Source organism: Belonocnema kinseyi, chromosome 3 (assembly GCF_010883055.1).
Source record: "Belonocnema kinseyi isolate 2016_QV_RU_SX_M_011 chromosome 3, B_treatae_v1, whole genome shotgun sequence".
Classification (NCBI taxonomy): Eukaryota; Metazoa; Arthropoda; class Insecta; order Hymenoptera; family Cynipidae; genus Belonocnema; species Belonocnema kinseyi.
This window is the reverse complement of record NC_046659.1, coordinates 102,514,807-102,534,713: the sequence shown is the minus strand read 5'-3', so window position 1 is coordinate 102,534,713 and position 19,907 is coordinate 102,514,807. Positions and strand designations below refer to the sequence as shown.

General features: G+C 21.6%; 3 protein-coding genes across 4 annotated transcripts in view; 1 reads left to right on the top strand and 2 right to left on the bottom strand.

Annotated features, from left to right (window-relative positions):
• The window catches only part of LOC117169155 (small VCP/p97-interacting protein), a 14,507-nt gene extending 2,512 nt beyond the window's left edge, over positions 1–11,995 (bottom strand). Inside the window, exons 1-2 of one of the 2 annotated variants that reach the window (XM_033355368.1) lie at positions 11,826–11,995; positions 3,478–3,639 (exon numbers count right to left, since the gene is read on the bottom strand). In XM_033355368.1, the coding sequence (XP_033211259.1) occupies positions 3,478–3,639; positions 11,826–11,894 (231 nt within the window). In that variant the 5' untranslated portion in view covers positions 11,895–11,995. The remainder of the gene's footprint in view (positions 1–3,477; positions 3,640–11,825) is intronic. The other variant, XM_033355369.1, reaches the window with a different exon arrangement.
• Positions 11,996–12,442: 447 nt separating this feature from the next.
• LOC117169960 (ATP synthase subunit b, mitochondrial-like) lies at positions 12,443–16,966 on the top strand. The gene is made up of 2 exons (XM_033356471.1): positions 12,443–12,518; positions 16,806–16,966. The coding sequence occupies exons 1-2, from the start codon at positions 12,491–12,493 to the stop codon at positions 16,964–16,966; spliced, it is 189 nt and encodes a 62-aa protein (XP_033212362.1). The 5' UTR covers positions 12,443–12,490.
• A 1,393-nt stretch (positions 16,967–18,359) lies between these two features.
• Positions 18,360–19,907, bottom strand: part of LOC117169959 (ATP synthase subunit b, mitochondrial-like) — a 10,334-nt gene continuing 8,786 nt past the window's right edge. Inside the window, exon 3 of the mRNA XM_033356470.1 lies at positions 18,360–18,383. Within this exon, the coding sequence (XP_033212361.1) occupies positions 18,360–18,383 (24 nt within the window). The remainder of the gene's footprint in view (positions 18,384–19,907) is intronic.

The window sequence follows — 19,907 nt, the reverse complement described above, 5'->3', positions numbered from 1 at the left end:
TTTACCGCCAGTTTAGTCTAAAAATTCAACCGTTTGGTAGAAAATTATATTTCTTATTAAAAAATTATATTTTTTGTTGTAAATTAAACTATTTGATGGAAAATTGGTATTTTTAGTTTAATTCAGCAGGCTGAACATTCTTTTTAAATTACTTTTTTAACTGAAAATTTTGACTATTCAATTTTTGGTTTAAAAAATCTTTTTCTATTGAAAATTCATCTATATGTATCAGAAGTCAAGTATTTTTTTTTAGTTTTGTGTAAAAATTTCATCATTTATGATAAATAAATTATTTTTATGGACTAAAAACGAACTTTTTTGTTGAATTTTCAACGTTTCAGGATAAAAATTCGACTGTCTTTTAAAAATATGGTATTTTTTGGATAAAAAATTAAATTAAATTGTTAAAATTTTGTTCTTTTGGATTGTAAATTCACATTTTTAGTTGAAAGTAATCTTTTTTGTTTGACGATTTAATTATTTTCTTGAAAAATTCTTATTTTTTGGTTGAGAAATCTCAACTGCTTGTTTTAAATTTTATTTACTATTAAAAAAATATGTGCAATACATTCATCATTTTAATTGAAAATTGATCTTTTTTGTAAAAGATTCATCAGTTTAGCTTTAAAATTCAAAAATTTGGTAGACGATTTAACTCTTTGATCAAAAATTCGTCTTTCGGTATAAAACTGATTTTTTTGGGTTCAAAATTTTGTTGAAAATAAAGTTGTATTTTCGACCAAAAAATATAAATTTTCAACAAATAGTTTAGTTTTCCACAAGGCTAAACGATACTTCTTGCAAAAGTAAAAACAAATCTGAAAAATGTCCAGTTTTCAAAAATAATTTCAGGTTATTTTCCCGACAAAAATTACATTTTTTCGGTGAATTTTGAAGCGTTTATTTGAATAAATATAAAATTTTAATTGTTTTGTTATATACATTTCTTTAAATTAACAATTTTTTTATTTAAGCATAAAATATATAATTAAAATTATTTAAAAAGTGATGTGAGACTTCGCCGCCCAAAATGCTTTCTAAACATGGGGGGGGGGGAGTGAATTTTTCAAAAAAAAAAAGTTGAATTTTCAAAAAAATTGATGTTTTACCAAATAGTCGAGTTTTTTACAAAAAATGATCGATTCTGAATCCAAAATATAAATATAATACCTATAGAATTTTCAAATAAAAAAATAAAAAAATATAAAAATTTGGATTTACAATCCAAAAGAACAAATTTTCTATCCATAAAGACGAATTTTCAAAAAAATTATTGAAGTTTGGACCCAAAAAGATGATCTTCTAAGAAAATAATTGAATATATTATTAACTAAGTGTAATAATAATTGAATTTTCAAGAAATTAAATTAAATTTTGTAAGAAATAGTCAACGTTTTGACTAAAATAGATTAATTCTGGACCGAAAATATAATAGTAGACTTTTGAATGAAAAAGAATGAACTATAAACGATAAGATCTGAATTTTCAACAAGAAAGGATGAATTTTTTATCCAAAAAGTCGAATATTTTACAAAATAGTTGAATTTTGTACCAATAAGGTGAATTTTGAACAAAATAATTTATTTTTTCACCAAATAGTCGAATTTCTAGCGGTAAGAGACAAATTCTGAACCAAAAATATATTTATAGATTTTTTAATGAAAAAGAATTAACCTTTAACTATAAAAAATGAATTTTTAACTAGAATAAATGTCTTTTGTCTCAGCAGATGAACTTTTAATCCAAAAGGACAAATTTTTTATTTAAAAAGTGAAATTTTCCACCAAATAGTTGAATTTTTACGAAAAGAGATCAATTCTAAAACCCAAAATATAATAATAAGCTTTTAAAATAAAAAATAAAATAACTGTCCATGAAAAGCGTTACTTTTCTACTAACAGATGAATTTTCAATTTGAAAGGATGAACTTTTTCATTAAAAAAGACTTGTTTCTATCCAAAAAGACAAATTAAAAAAATAGTTGATTTTTCAAAAAAAAAAAATTATTTTCCTTCAAATAGTAAAATTTTAAAGTAAAAGAAATAAATATAATTAAAAATAATCAATTTTAAACAATAGACAAATTTTTAACCATAAAGAAGGATCTTCAATCAGGAAGAATATTTTTCTACAAAAAAGATGAATTTTCAATCTAAAAGGACGAATTCTTTATCCCAAAAGACGATTTTTCAAAAAAGTAATTGAAATTTCGTTCAAAAGGAGGGCTTTTGAACAAAATATTTTAAATAAATTAAAAAAAATTGACCAAATGGTAGAATTTTTAAACCAAAAAGATCAATTAAAAAAAGAATTAACTTTAAAAAAAAAGATGACTATTTAAGAAAATCGTTGATTTTTCAACAAAATAATTGAGCTTTCATCCCAATAGTCGAATTTTTAACCAAGAGATATTAATTCTGAACCTAAAATATGATAGTAGACTTTTCATTTAAAAATAATTAATTTTCAACCATAAAAGATGAATTTTCAACCAAAAATAATCATTTTTCTGCCAAAAGATGAATTTTAAATCCAAAAGGACGAATTTTATATCCAGAAAGACGAATATTCGAAAAAGAAGTTGAATTTTCGTCCTAAAAATATGACTTTTTAACAAAAAAGTTGAATTTACCACCATTCTAAAACAGTTTAATTTCCATGGCCTTGAAACTACAGATTTTTTTGCTTCAAAAGCATAATTTCCAAAATATTTGTTTTGCAATTTTTTAATTTCTGGAGGTTTCAGATTTCAAATTTTAAAATAATATAGTTTAAAATTCTTTATTTTTTATTATTATTCAATCAAAATATTCCACGTCTAAATTATTTATTACCAAAATTCACCAACATTCAAAAGATTCAGAAAGATTTCTAATTGGAACTATTTTCAAAACAGAAAATTATCAACTTTGTCAATAATAGCAAAAAATGCTTTTATTTAGCATTTTTTAGTCTTGAACCTTGGAATTTTGGAGTTTATTCTTAAATATTTTTAAATTTGGAACTGAATTATTTAAAAAGCGTTCAATTCCATATATTTATAATTTTCAACGCTTCCAAATTGATATTTTATACCATTGAATGTGAAAAATACAAATTTATGATTTTAAAACTCTTTTAATATTATACAATTAATTTTTAAACAATATTTATTAACAAATATATTTACAATAATTAAGGCTTTCATTTAAAAATTATACTCGAAACAATACGATTTAAAACTATTTTTTAAAGTTTTTAATGATCGAATTTGCAATTGTTCAATTGCAAATATTACAAATTACAAATTTAAAAAAAAAACTAGAATTTTGAAAGATTTTTGTACTTGTTTTAGCCAAACAGCGAAGAATTTCAGAAGGACTTTTTAAGGAAAAGAGAAGAAATAGTATGATTTTTTTCAAAAAAGTGACATCCAAGCCCCGAAATGATATATAATTGGTTATAAATAATAAATTTTAATAAATTTTTAATTATTACCTTCAGTGGACCATCAGTAGGAGCAGCCACTTCCTCTCTTTTTCTGCGCTCTTCATCCAATCGCTGTTGCCTTTTCACTGCATCCACATTTTTAATTCCTCGTGTTTCTTGCTCTGCTTGTCTTTTTTCAGCAGCCGCGACCAACTGTTGTCGTCTTACTTCCTGTTTAGAAAAAAAAAATACAAAAAGAAAATTTAAATGCTTACAGATTTTTTTTTACAATTAAGTGAGGTTTCAAATGAAATTTTTTCGTGAATCTAATTCTACAGAAAGTCTAGCATTTTTTGGGCGAGCAAATTATATAAAAGATCCTAGGGTAATACTTGTAACCTTTTTACGAAAAAAAAAATAGCAGTGTAAAATTTCTTTTAGAGAAAAATAAAAATTTTATGCCGAAATTGCTCAAGAAACACAAAAAAATGTTTTACTTTATTTGCTTTCAAATTATTTGTTTTATTGATAAACTGTTTCAATAAAAGTTGCAGAAAATATCGAAAAATGGATGAAAAAAGTGAAGAGAATTTTTTAATTTTTAAAAATAAATGAGTACTTTTAATTTAATTTACTAGTAGACTATATGAAAAATATAAATCACCCCTAAAAACTTTTCTCTGTAATTTTTTTTCGACACTTTTAATTTTTTTATTATTTAATTTCACCAGGATTAATTTGGTTCAAATCAAATTTTTGCCCTCTTACAATTAAGTACGAAAAACAAAAACCGTTTTTACAATAAAATACAAATCAATACAATTACAAAAAAAAATACAAGAAATGACTCCTTTCGTCTATTATTTGGACAAATTCGGGAATTTTCCTGTATATTGTATTTTTTTATGTCGTAATTTTTAGAAACAATTCGTAACTTCTTGTAAAATTTTATACAACTCTACGAGTGCTAGCCAAAACTTTCAGTTTCTGATATAATTATATTTGTAATTTTTTAATTGTTCTTAAAAACAGCTAAAACCCGTAAATTGTAATTTTTCCATAAAAGAAATGAATTTTCGACTAAAAAAAATGAATTAGTCACTTGGAAGATAATTTCTTACCAAAAAGACAAATTTTCAACCAAAAAAAATAGGAATTTCCAAACGACGAAAATATATTTTTAACCAAACACGTCAAATTAAAATTTTCAGATAGAAAAATCGATTTTACAAAAATAATTTTCAACGAAGTAGTTAAATTTTGAAAAAAAAGGAGTTATAACTAAAATCATAAATCATCAACAAAATTGATTAATTTTTAACAAAATAGTTGCATTTTCACCTGAAACAGATACATTTTCAACTTAAAAAGAATATTTCAATTTTCAGTAAAAAAAATTTTTAACTAGGAAAATAATAATTTACAAAAAAAAGGTGAGTTTGAAAAAAAAATTAATTTTCACCTAAAAACATAAAGGTTTAAGCAAAAATGGAACAGTTATACCTTCAATTTAAAAAAAAAAATAATTCTTTTTAAAAACAAAGTTAACAAAATAGTTAAATTTTCAGTTAAAAAAATTAATTTCCAACCAAATAAAATAAATTCTAACGACATAATTACATTTGAAGACCAACAGATCAATTTTTAACCAAGAAGATTGAATTTCTATCACAAAAGATAAATTTTCGACTAAGAATTTTCGACCTAAAAAGAATAACTTTTTCAACCAAAGAAATTACTTTCTAACCAAAAAGATTAATTAGCCACCAGGAAGATAAATATTCTACCAAAGGAGACGCATTTTCACGAAAATAGATGAATTTTCACCAAATAGATAAATATTCACCATGAAAAATCAATTTAAAAAAAAAATTGTCAACAAAATTGACCAATTTTGGAGAGGAAAAAGGAGTTTTTAACCAAACTAATCAATAATGAATCAGAAAAGATGAATTTTTAACATAAAAAGTTAATCTTCAACAAAAAATTAATTAATTTTCAAATTAAAAGTTGTAATTTTTAACGTAAAAAGATCCTATTTCTACTTGAATCTTTTGAAATGCTCAATTTATCGATTTATTATTACTATTATTATTATAAATCGTTCAATAAAAACTCTAAAATTAATTATAGATTAACAAACCTTTAGATTTGAAAATCTAAAACAGCTACAGTTTTTAACCAAACAAATGAATTTTTGATTAAAATTATGGACTTCTAAGAAAAAAAATTAATTTTAACCAAATATTTAGATTTTTAACCCGAAAGACGATTTTCTAACAAAAAAGACAACATTTCAAGAAAATACAAAAATTTATGAATAAAAAAGATCAAATTTCAATAAAAATAGAAGTGTTAACATTTTAGAAAAATATATCTACATAAAAGAACGAATTTTCAACAAAATAGTTAAATTTTGAATTCAAGGAATTAATTTTTAACCAAAATGATAAAGTTTAAAATAATGAGATAACTTTTTTAACAATAATACGAATTTTCACCTGTAACAAAACAATTTTGAACTTAAAATAGAATAGTTAAATTTTCAGTAAAAAATAAGCAAATTTTGACAAAAATAAGTAAATAGATGTTCAATTGCATAGTTAAATCTTTAACCCCACAAAGAAGGGTTTTCAACAAAATATATGAAATTCTGAATTCATCGATTTATTATTATTTATTGTTATTTATCAAATTAAAACGTAATAAATAACCGAAATTTAAAGAATTTAAACAATAGTTTTTAACAAAATATATGAATTTTTAACTAAAATAGTTAAATTTTTAACCAAATTAATTAATTTTTTATTACAATTATGAACTTTCAAACAAACAAAAATTAATTTTAACCAAATATTTAGATTTTCAACCCGAAAGACGATTTTCTACCAAAAAAGACAACATTTCAAGAAAATACATAAATTATTAAATAAAAAATATCAAATTTCAACTAAAAATAGAAGTGTCAAAATTTTTGAAAAATATATCTACATAAAAGAACGAATTTTCAACAAAATAGTTAAAATTTTAATTCAACGTATTAATTTTTAACCAAAATGATCCAGTTTAAAATAATGAGATAATTTTTATAACAATAATACGAATTTTCACCTGAAACAAAACAATTTTGAACTCAATTCATCGATTTCTTGTTATTTATTAAATTAAACATGAATAAATAAACGAAATTCAAAGAATTTAAAAAACAATTTTCAACAAAATATATGGGTTTTTAAATAAAATAGTTACATTTTTAACCAAATAAATGAATTTTTTATTACAACTATGAACTTTCAAACAAACAAAAATTAATTTTAACCAAATATTTAGATTTTTAACCCGAAAGATGATTTTCTACAAACAAACAAAAATTCTAAACAAAATACATGAGATTTTGTAATTAAAGAAATTAATTTTTAACCAAAATGATCAAGATTATTGGATAACTTTTCTACCCAAAAGACGAATTTTCACTTAAAACAGATCAATGATTCAATAATCAATTAATTTTACATGAAAATAATTGTATTTTCAAGAAAAAATATGAACAAAATAGATTAATTTTTATATAAAAAAGATCAAAATTCAACTAAAAATATAAGTGTGAAAATGTTTGAAAAATACATCAATATAAAAAATACGAATTTTCTACCAAATAGTTAAATCAGAGAGAAACTGTTAAATTTTTAATAAAAAAAAAAAAAAGAATTTTTCACCAAAATAATGAAGTTTTAAATAATGAGACAACTTTTCTACCAATGAGACGAATTTTAACCTGAACAAAATTTTTTACTTGAAATAGAATTATTAAATTTTCAATAGAAAAAAATTAAAAAAAAAAAAAAGATTTCAATGAAATAGTTGATTTTTCAACCCCAAAAAGACGGATTTTTAACAAAATATATGATTTTTTAACGAAAATAGTGAAATTTCTAACCAAATAAATAAACTTTTTTTAAACAAAAAAATGAAACCAAATAGTTAAATAGTTAAATAGTTAAATTTTTAATTAAAGAAATTAATTTTCAACCAAACTGACAAAGTTTCAAATAATTTGATAACTATTCTACCAAAAAGACGAATTTTCACCTAAAACAGATACATTTTGTACTTGAATTAGAATACTTAAACGTTCAGTAAAAAAAAATTTCAACCAAATATAAATAAATTTTCAAGAAAAAAATAAATTTTCAATGAAATAGTTGAATTTTCAACCAAGCCGATGAATTTTTATATAAAAAAGATAAAACTAAAAATTGAAATGCTAAAATTTTATAAAAATACATCTACATAAAAAAACGAATTTTCAACAAAATAGTTAAATTTTTAATCAAAGAAATAAATTTTTCACCAAAATGCTAAAATTTTAAATAAGGAGATAACTTTTCTACCAAAAAGACGAATTTTTACCTAAAATAGATCAATTTTGTACTTAAAATAGAATAGTTAAATTTTCAGTAAAAAAAACACATTTTCAATAAAATAATTGAATTTTCATTTATTATTATTATTATTATTATTATTATTATTATTATTATTTTATTGTAAATTTATTATTTTAGGTAAAAATTCGTCTTTTTGACGAAATATTTAGATTTTTAACACAAAAGATGAATTTTCAAGAAAATACACATTTTCTTAAATAAAATCGATTAATTTTGAACTAAAAATAGACGTGCTAACATTTCAGAAAAATACATCTAGATAAAAAAATACGAATTTTCAACAAAATATTAAAATTTCTAATTTAAGAATTTATTTTTAACCAAAATCATAAAGTTTCAAATAGTTTGATAACTTTTTTACCAAATAGACAAATTTTTACCTAAAATAGATCAATTTCGTATTAGAAATAGAATAGTTAAATTTTCAGTTAAAAGATAAATTTTCAGCAGCAAAAAAATAAATTTTTAATAAAATTCAAATGATGAACTTTCAAAAAAAAATTAATTTTAACCAAATATTTAGATTCTTAACCCAAAAGATGAATTTTCTACCAAAAAAGACAAATTTTCAAGAAAATACATGAATTTTTAAATAAAAAAAGATCAATATTATTGAAAATTTATTGAATTTATTGAAAATTAATTCAATAAAATAATAATAAACGGAAATGCAATTATTTTTTGAAAATTGATTTTTTTGCTGCTGAAAATTTATTTTTTTACTGAAAATTGAACTATTCTATTTTAAGTACAAATTGATCTAATTTATGTAAAAATTCGTCTTTTTGGTAGAAAAGTTATCAAATTATTTCCAACGACATAGTTAAATTTTGAATTGAACAAATTAATTTTTTTAATTAAAATTGTGAACTTTCAAACAACAAAAAAATGAATTTTAACCAAATATTTAGATTTTTATCCCAAAAGATGAATTTTCACGAAAATACACATTTTATTAAATAAAAATAATTAATTTTCTACTAAAAATAGAAGTGTTAAAATTTCAAAAAAATACATCTACATAAAAAAATACGAATTTTCAATAAAATATTAAAATTTCTAATTAAAGAAACTTTTTTAACCAAAATCATGAAGTTTCAAATAATTTAATAACTTCTTTACCAAATATACTAATTTTTACTTACAATGAATCAATTTTGTACTTAAAATAGAATAGTTACATTTTCAGTAAAAAAATAAATTTTCAGCAGAAAAAAATTTGTTTAAAAAATAAAATAATTGAATTTTCAAAACAAAAACACGGGTTTTAGACAAAATAAATGAATTTTTATGTAAAAAAAAAATAAAAATTAAACTAAAAATAGAAGTGTTGAAATTTAAAAAAAAATCCACATAAAAAATACGAATTTTCAACAAAATAGTTACATTTTAAATCAAACAAATGAATTTTTGATTAAAATGATGAACTTTCAAACAAACAAAGAAATGTATTTTAATCAAATATTTAGATTTTTAGCCCAAAAGATGACATTTCTACCAAAAAAGACTTATTTTCTAGAAATGCACGAATTCTTAAATAAACAATATCAAGAAAAAACCATTTTCAACAAAATAGTTAATTTTTTTAACAAATCAATTTTCATCTAAAATCAGAAGTCTTAAAATTTCAGAAAAATACATCTACATACAAAAATACGAATTTTCAAGAAAATATTAAAATTTCTAATTAAAGAAATTATTTTTAACCAAAATCATGAAGTTTCGAATAATTTAATAACTTTTCGACGAAAAAGACGAATTTTTACTTACGATAGATCAATTTTGTACTTAAAATAGAATAGTTAAATTTTCATCAAAAAAATAAATTTTCAATGAAATAATTGAATTTTCATTTATTATTATTTTCTTGAAAATTTATTATTCTAGGTAAAAATTCGTCTTTTGCATAGAAAAGTTATCAAATTATAAAATAGAAGTGTTAAAATTTCAGAAAAATACATCTACATAAAAAAATACGAACTTTCAATAAAATTAAAAATTTTCTAATCAAAGAAATTATTTTTAAGCAAAATCATGAAGTTTTAAATAATTTGGTAAGTTTTCTACCAAAAAGGCGAATTTTTACCTAAAATAGATTAATTTTGTATTAAAAATAGAATAGTTTAATTTTCAGTAAAAAAATTAATTTTCAACAGAAGAATTGAATTTTCATCACAAAAATATGGGTTTTAGACAAAATACATGAATTTTTACATAAAATAGATAAAAATTCAACTAAAAAGAGAAGTTTTGAAATTTTACAAAAATCTAGATAAAAAATACGAATTTTCAACAAAATATTTAAATTTGAAATCAAAATTAATTAATTAAATTAAAAATTAATTTTAACAAAATATTTAGATTTTTAACCCAAAAGATTAATTTTATACAGAAACAAAAAAAAACAAATTTATAACGAAATACAGGAATTTTTAAATAAAAAAGTTCAATTTTCGACTTAAAATAGAAGTGTTAAAATTTTAGAAAAATATATCTTGCTCAAGAAAAAAAAATTACAACAAAATAGTTTAATAATTTGTAATTAAAGACATTAATTTTTAACCAGAGTGATAGGTTTTAAAATAATTTTATAACTTTTCTAACAAAAAGACGAATTTTCACCCAAAATAGAATATTTTTGTACTTAAAACAGAATAAATAAATTTTCAGTAAAAAAATACATTTTAAGTAAAAAATGAATAAATTTTCAACCGAAAATAAGGGCTTTCAACAAAAACATGAATTTTTACGTAAAAAAGATAAAACTTTAAATAAAAATAAAGAAAAATTTAATGTAATTGAAATAAATAAAAATTTTAACAATAATTTTCAACAAAATATATGAATTTTGAACTAAAATAGTTAAATTTTTCACCAAATAAATGAATTTTTGATCACAATTATGAACTTTTAAACAAATAATAATTAATTTTAATCTAATATTTAGATTTTTAACCCGAGAGATGATTTTCTACACACAAAAAAACAAAACAAAAGTTTAAAGAAAATACATAAATTCTTAAACAAAAAAGATTACTTTCTATCTAAAATTAGAAGTGTTAACATTTTATAAAAATAAATATTCACCAGGAAAAAAAATTTGTTAACAAAATAATTAAATTTTGTAATTAAAGAAATTAATTTTTAACCAAAATGATAAAGATTATTAGATAACTTTTCTACCCAAAAGGCGAAATTTCACCTAAAACAAATTTTGTACTTAAAATCAAATATAGCTAAATTGTCAGTAAAAAACATTCAAATTTCTAAAAAGTAAATTGATCAATTTTAAATGAAAATGTTGCATTTTTAGCCAAAATCATTGAATTTTGAACCCCAAAAAGACGGATATTCAGAAAAATATATGAACTTCAAGTGCCCATAAAATTCTGAATTTATTATTATTATTATTAATTATTATTATAAATAGTTCGATAAACACTCTAAAATTAATTAGAGATTATGAAATCTTTAAATTTCAAAATTTAGTCGCAAAATCACAATTTATTAATAAAAAAGTTTCAAATGAATCATTTCACTTAAAGTGTCACCATCTTGGCACATTGTCTAAAAAATAAATAAATTAAGACGTAATAAGTAAACGAATTTCAAGAATACTTGTCTAAAACAACTTCTGATTAATTCATTGAGAATGACGATTTCTGAAACTTGTCTGCTTGGTCATTTCTCATGCAAGCATTTTCATTATTAAATGATAAAGTAAAAAATATTGATTGTTTTGTTGCTAGTTTAACATGACGTTAGCTCCAAAACAAAACATAAAATCCATTCTTGGGAGTGTACCGTTATTGATCTACTCAAAATTAATTTTTTCGAAAATCAAAAAATAATAACTAGATATATTCCTATCGAAGGCAGTGGGAATTTTAATAAAATTAAAAGAAATATTAATTATGTACTCAAGTACGAGTTGACACACCAAATTGAATTGCATAACCTCAAAAAACATACAATTACCGGATCAGGTGTGAGGTCCTCGTATGTTGCGGATGGTTTACAGCAGGATGCGAAAATTCCCATTTTTAAAATATTTCAAACACGGAAATTAATTATCAACGCTCGAACAAATGCTTTGGGTAAATTAAATGTCAAATTGACGTGATGTGACAGCTCACGATCTCAGATTATTTTCCTACTGCTATTTTGACTATATAACTCAAAACAGAAACTTTATTCAGATTATTTCGTTTATTTTAATTGAATAAAGGCTGAGAAATTTATATTTAAATCATACAAAGAATTAAAAAATTTATTTTTCTATTTTCAATCAATATTTTGAAATAGTATTTAAATATTAGGGAATCGTGAGAAATACAATATAGTAATGAACTTGACTAGATTGGTCTATCGCCACTATAACCAACCTAAAAATATATTATCCATTTGTTTCATTAAGTGAATAATAATTTCAGATCTTTCTATACATAAAGGAAATAGAATATTATAAATATATACAGAAATAATTATCTGTTAATTATTTATATTTGTTTTTGAGTGAATTTATTATTTTGTTTTTTGAAAAAGTGGTAGAGTATTATATTGATTTTTGTGTTGGTGTCACTGAGATCGGCCATTTTTCTTTTCATTTGGCAAGTGAAGTACGATCTGTGAACAAAATGTTTTCGCGGCTGGCTCTTCGCAATGGTAATTGTTGCAAATATTATTATTAATAGCGAAATCCCAACAGAACAAAGTTTTTATTTTATTGTGGTTACCATTTTTTTATTTTTTAATTCATATTTGTTAAGTTATTATTCTCCCATTGTGGTTCAGAATCTCATTACATAATAGCAAAAAGTGATCACATTTTGTTAATAATCGGTTATTTAATTAAAAATAATCAACTTTAGGGTCTTTCCAATAGCAACTGTGTGCATCCCTCTTATTTTTTTGTCTCATTTTGATCCAGTTGTGATTTTTTTATCAATGAGGTTAACTTAACCTTCAAACGGACCTGCCATTGATTTTTTGAGATATCTCGAAGAAAAATTATATCGCTTTCAAAGTAGTTTTTGGAGTATTAAAGTTATTAAAATCCTTGAAAAGTCTTGCAAATTTTTCTTTCAAGGATTTTCCAGGGGCACACGTAACCTGTGAATTTTAATAATCTTTAAAATTGTTCATAAACTCGAGAAAACTAGCCACACCGTTAAATATTCCATAATTTTAAATAGAATCAATTGTACTTTGCACAAAAACTAGCTAAGTGTGGGTCCACTTTTTTTATTTAAGGATTAAATCGATTTTTAATACAAAATTAAAATTTCGATTATCTATATTTACTTTTTAAGTTTGCTTTTTCAAGTTATATAAATATAATTTTTCTAAGATTCTTATGAAAGTTCAAAACAATTTTTGAAGATTTTAGGTATGAAATAAAAATTTCAACAAAAAAAGTAACTTTCAACCAAATAATTGAGTTTTCAATCAAGAAAGATTTTTAATTTAAACACAAAAATATTCAAATAAAATTTTTTAATCAAATAGATGATTTTTTTTTTTTGAAAAAGACGAGTTTTCAACCGAATTTTTTACTATAATGATAAATTTCCAAATTTCGATCAAACAGTTATATTTTCAATTTGAGATTAATTTTTAACTAAAATGATTAATCTTGAACTAAGTAAATTAATTTAAAAAATAAATAGATTGATTTTTGACCAAAAAGAAGAATGCTCAACGAAAAATGTAACAAATTTACAAGATTTGATTTTTAAATAAAACGGTGGAATTAACCTAAAAAATACGAGTTGTAAACAAAAATTTTGCATCCTTAATCGAAACAAATTAGCTTTGAACACAGAGGCGATTTTTTTTACAAAATTGTTCATTTTTTAAACCGAAAATAGGAATTTTCAACAGAAAAGTTCATTTTTATCCATAAATTGGAATTTTCATTAAAATGGATGATTTTCTTTTAATGAAAAAAGACGATTTTTTAACAAAAAGCAAAAAGGTTAAAAAAAACCAATTAAAAATAAATAGCCAAAAAAATAAAGATGAATGCTGAACATTCATCTAATATTTCTATCCATTTGGATGAGTTTTTTTTAAATGGAATAATTTATCTCGAATGAAAAATTCAAATTTTTACTATTTATATTTAACTTTAATTTTTGTTTAAATTTGTTTAAACTTCATTTTTATAAAATTCCTATAAAAGTTAAAAGACAATTTTTGAAGATTTCAGATATGTCAAATCAAAATTTCAAGAAAAAAATGTTAACTTACAACTAAATAGTTTAGTTTTCATCCAAAAGAGGGGGGTTTTTTTACAAAATATTTTTTTCTTTCAGCCCAAAAATATGAATTTTCAACGGAAAAGTTAGTTTTAAACCAAATAGTGAAATGTTCAGCCAAATAGATGAATCCTTCAAACAAAATTTTTTATATTTTAATCTTAAAAGGTTAATTTTTAACAAAAAATGTAATAATTGATTTTTCAAGACAGCAAAATTATGATTTTAAATAAATAGCCACAAAAAAATGAATATCTCAACATTCATTAATTTGATTAAAAAGTTTATTTGGATTTCAATATATTTGCATGAGTTCAACTGTTTTTTGTTTGAAATAAAAATCGTTCTTCGTTGAAATATTTATTAGCGTTATGTTTTTCGTTCAGAATTCATCTTTTTGGTTGAAAATTAATTTGATTGGATTGGGTATTTAACTGTTTTGTTTAAAATGCGCTTTTTTTGGAGTGATTCAACTCTTTTTTATTTAAAATTAAAATTTGTTTTTGTTCAATTATCTTTTCTTGCATTTTTCATTGAGAATTTATTTCTGTTATTGAAAATTCGACAATTTTGTTAAAAATTAATTAATTTTGTTAAATATGTATAATTTTAGTTCAAAATTCATCTCTGGTTGAAAATATAACTATTTTGTTGAAAATTCATCTTTTTTAGAAGAAAATTAATTTCCTGGTTTGGACATTCATTTTTTTTTTTGGTTTCAAATTAATCTTTCTTGGTTGAAATTTCAACTCTGGTTAAAAATTCTCCTTTTTGGTTGAATTGAAGTACTCTTCACTTAAAATATTTAAAAAAAATCAATTAATACATTTTTCGTTGAAAATTCATCTTTTTGGGATAAAAGTTAAACTACTTTGTCAATTATTTAATATCTTTGGTTGAAAATTGTTTTATAAATAAGCCTTTTTAAATTTACAGTTTTTCTTTAATTATAAATAAATTTTGTTCAACAATTAAAATATTTAAATAATAGAAAATCATCGAACGTTTTTGTTGAAAATTCATACTTTTAGCTGAAGATTTAGTTTCAAATTTATCTTTTTGGTTGAAAATGTAACTATGAAAATGTAGATAATAATTATATTTCAAAAAAAAAATTTTTTTGCATAATAGTGAGTTTTGAACCAATAAAATTAATTTTTTTTCAAAAAAGACAAATTTTTAACGAAATAGATAGTAAATAGAAATAGATAGTAAAAAAAAAGAAGAATTTTTAACAAAAAAAGAAGAATTCTCAACGAAAAATTTAGATTAATTTTATTTTCTGTAGATTAATTTTCTGTTAGAAAAGTCAACTTTTCAACAAAATCGTTACAATTATAACCAAAGATATGAATTTTTAACTATAATTAAGTTGCTACCAAAAAAGTGGCTTTTCAACAAAATAGTTAAATACTTAAACAAGTGATTTAATTTCATTCCAAAAAAGATGTATTCTTAACAAGAAATGTAAGTCCCTCTTTAAAATTTTTCCCAAAATTTTCAAAAATCGTCCAAAATCAAAAATGGTTCCGAAGAATCTTCTAGATTTTTTTTTGCTTTTTGTAATTTGTAGTCATTTTTTGAATTTTTTTTACTATATTTTTTTAATAATTCCAAAATGTAACGCTTCTGACTATCTTTTAAAATGCTTTGAGTTTTTCTTTTTTTTTTACTGTGCAAAATTAAAAACCTTGTCTTAAAATCTTACGAATTTTGTTTTCTCAATGTTGGAAATATTTTGAAATATTAAAAAAAAAAAATTCCAAATATTCTCTCAAAATTCATTTTTCCAAAATCGTTCATTTGAAATGTTCTCAGTAATTTAAAAAATAAGTATAATTTTAATTTAGAAATCTTTCAAAGTCTTTAAAAAGGTACGAAATTTTGTTTTAAAAATTTCATAAATCTACATTGTTATACAATTTTTTCAAACGTTAAATTTTTTCTAATTTTTTTTAACTTTCCTTACAGTGATTGGAATTTTTCCTATGAAGCTTAAGACAAGTTTTTTATTCTCTTGAAACCTCTGAAAATTGTTAAAAAGCTACTAAATTTTTTTATTGAAAATCTTGAAAAATTACATTTTTTTTAAATATTTTCAAGTTCAAAATTACTTTTGAATCTTTTCAAAACTTCGAAATATCTGTCAATCTTACTCGAATTTTTTCTAAAATTTTTTAATCATATAAAATTAAAAGATTTTCTTTGAAATCTTCTGAATTCTTTTTCGAAATTTTACGAAATAATTTGAAATCTTTATCAATTCTCTCTTAAAATTAATTTTCTAAAATAAAACATTTTAAATTTTCCCAGAAAGAACAATATATACGAGATATTGTGACTAAAACTTTATAATAACAAGAAAATTTTAATATATAATTTTTGATTTTAAAAATGAGTTATTTGGACTTCTCTGTTTTTTCTATCGATTAGCATAAAAATTTTAATTTTAATTAAATTCTTAACATTGGCGGTTTATTTTTTCACAAAAAATTCTTTGTTATTCCATTCATTCGATTTTTATTCAAAATAAGCAAAATTTGATATTCCTAAAGTATTTTCGAAATTTACAAATTGTTTCAGTTTAAATTTCATTATCAGGCCTGTAATTTTTTGTATTTTAATTAAATTTAAATTGAAATTCGCTCAAATGCGAAAATACTTGATATAAAGAAATTTTTGTATTTTTTAGCACAAATCCTGCCTGTTATGGCCCAGAGGGCACAGGCCACGACCAGCACGACATTTGAACGCCCAAAACGACTTATGGACCCATCCCCCACCCGTCTTGGAATCGTTCCCGAAGAATGGTTCACATTTTTCTACCAGAAAACGGGAGTCACAGGTGATTAATCTTCAATTTTCTCTAAAATAACAATCGAAAATTATTTAAAAATTTTTTTATATCAATCCGAATATTTAAACTTTTAACGATTTTAGTAATTTTAATAAAAAATATTGCATTTTCAAGAATATTGATGAATTTTTAACCAAATAAGTGAATTTTCAAATTTAAAAAAAATGAATTTTAAACCGAGAGTATTAATTTTCAGCAAAACAGAAAATTGAATAGTGAAATTTACAGTTAAAAAAATTAATTTAAAAAAAATTAACACAAGAAATTTAATTTTTGCCAAAAGAGATGAATTTTAAAATCAAAAGACCGATTTGCAAAATTTTCCAATTGAAAAAATTAATTTTTAATCAAAAAGTTGCATTTTTGAACAAAGAAGATTACAGTTTTACCAAATGGATGCATTTTTCAAACAAAAATGACGAAATTTCAACGAAATGGTTGCATTTGGAAACGAACTGATTTTTTAGTCCAAAAAGAAAAATTTCAAATGAAATTTTCAAGAAAAAATGGAATAGTTGCATTTTAAGTTAAAAAAATTAATTTTTAATCTGAAAAATAAAATTAATTTTTAAACTATAAAAATTAAACGAATTTTCACCGATGATTAAGAATCTTCAATAAAATATTTAACAATGTTTAAATAGTTTAATGTTTAATCAAAAAGTTGTATTTTCAACAAAATACGTGAGTTTTCCATAAAATATTAAAATTTTAAATCAAAAATTGAAGAATTAAATTTGAAGTTAATAAAATCAACCGAAAAAAAATCATTTGTTAAAATTAGCCTAACTTTCAATCAAGTAGACATTTTTTTAAAATAATTGATTTATCAACCGAAACAGAGTAATGTTGAATCAAGCAGCATTTGAACCAAAAAGGAATAAATTTCTAACACATAGATAAATTTACAAACAAAAAAAAAATTTTTAACCAAATTTAGTTGAATTTTCTACCAAAGACAATTTTTTATTGAAGAAAGAAAAAGACTTACAGCCAAATTGTGGAATTATTAAGCCATAAAGACTAAATATTTCAAAAAACAGTTTAATTTCCAACTAAATAGTTGTATTATCAACCAAGAAGACACTTTTTCCACTAAAATGACAAGTTTTTAACAAAATAGTTAAATTTTCAACGAAAAAGATGAATTTTCAAAGAAAAATGAAGTTTGTTACAAGTTTTAAAACTTTTCTATCAAGAAAGAAATTAAAAAATGCAATGAAATCTTTGATTTCTTGAGCCAAAAAGACCAATTTTCTGCAAAATAGTTAAATTTTCAACAAAAATATTAATTTTCGACCCAAAAAGACGAATTTTCAACTAAAAAGAATAATTTTTGAATTTGGAGATATATAAATCAATTTTCAACGATAAATGATTCATCCTCCATCAAATTTCTAGTTGTGAACATTTCTAAAAAAAATTACATAATTAAAAATAAATTAACTAATTTCTAAATTCACTATCAATTTAATTAAATCACTTTTTTTTTTGGTTTTTTAATTGTTCATTCACTCGATTTTTTTAATTCACATGAAATTTTTATGAATTTAATTGAATTCTTCTCATTTCTCTTGAATTCCTCTAAATCCATTCGAATTTTCTTTAATTCTTTAGTTTATTTAATTTTATTTTCTTTAATTCGTCCACATTCTGTTAAGTTTGCGCTGAATTCTGCTCACTCCCAATTAACTCAATTTAATTATTTTTTTTACATTTTGATTGATTCGCTCAAATTCTTCTAATTTTTAACAAACTTTCTTTGAGTTCCCTTGAATTTATCTGAATGCACTTAATACCTAATTATTTCAATGAATTTTAAAAATATTTTGGAATTTTTTTCAATGTGTTGAAATTTAAAAAATATTTCTTATTTGTTTTCAATTTTCTTGATTTTTTTAAATTCCCAAATGGATTTCTATTAATTTCATCGAATTTTTTTCATTTTCCTTAAATTTCTCTGAATCCATTCAAATTTTATTTCATTCATTTTTTCATTCTTTAAATTTTGTTTAATTCGCTTAAATTCGTCTGATTTTATCAGTCCCTTTGAGTTCCCTTGAATTCATCTAAATCCACTCCATATTTAATTCATTCAATGAATTTCAAAAATATTTTTGAATTTTTTTCAATGTATTAAAATTTCAAAAATATTTTTTATTTGTTTTCAATTCACTTGATTTTTTCCCCCCCAAAAGGATTTCTATTACTTTTATCAAATTTTTTTCATTTTCCTTAAATTTCTCTGAATCCATTCGAATTTTATTTAATTCGTCAGTTTTTTTTTATTTTCTTTAATTCACTTACATTATTTTGAAGCTCTTTTTTTAGAAAATTTCACCAGAGATTGATTTTGTTACATACAACCTTAACTCACTTTGATCGATACTTTTTTATTTTGTATGTATTGCTTAATTCGCTCAAATTCTTCTGATTTTCATCAACGTTTTTAGAATTTTTCTAAATGCACTCCCAATTTAATTGATTGCATTACTTTTTAAAATATTGAGGAATTTTTAAAAATATTTTTGAATTGTTTTTAAATCACTTGAAATTTTTTTAATTCACCTTGGATTATTATTAATTATATCGAATTCTTTTTGTTTTCCAATTTTATAAATAAAACAAATTTAATTCCCTAAATTCGGGAATTTTTTAGTTCGGTAATATTATAAACTGTTCGGGAATTTTAATATTAATGAATTTTATTAATCGGGAATTTTATTATTAAGGATTTTTACAGGGTTGGAAATTTTTTTTCAGGAGAAACCGAAAAATGTCAGTGAATTTATTTTTTGACCGGGTATTTAAAAAATATTGAGGATAAAAATCTGTCTAACAAGGAAACTGTCCCAGGTGTCCCTCACCGATTTTGATGAAACTGCAATATGTTGTAGTACATCGAAAAATAAGAGACACGTATTTTTTTTTATCGGC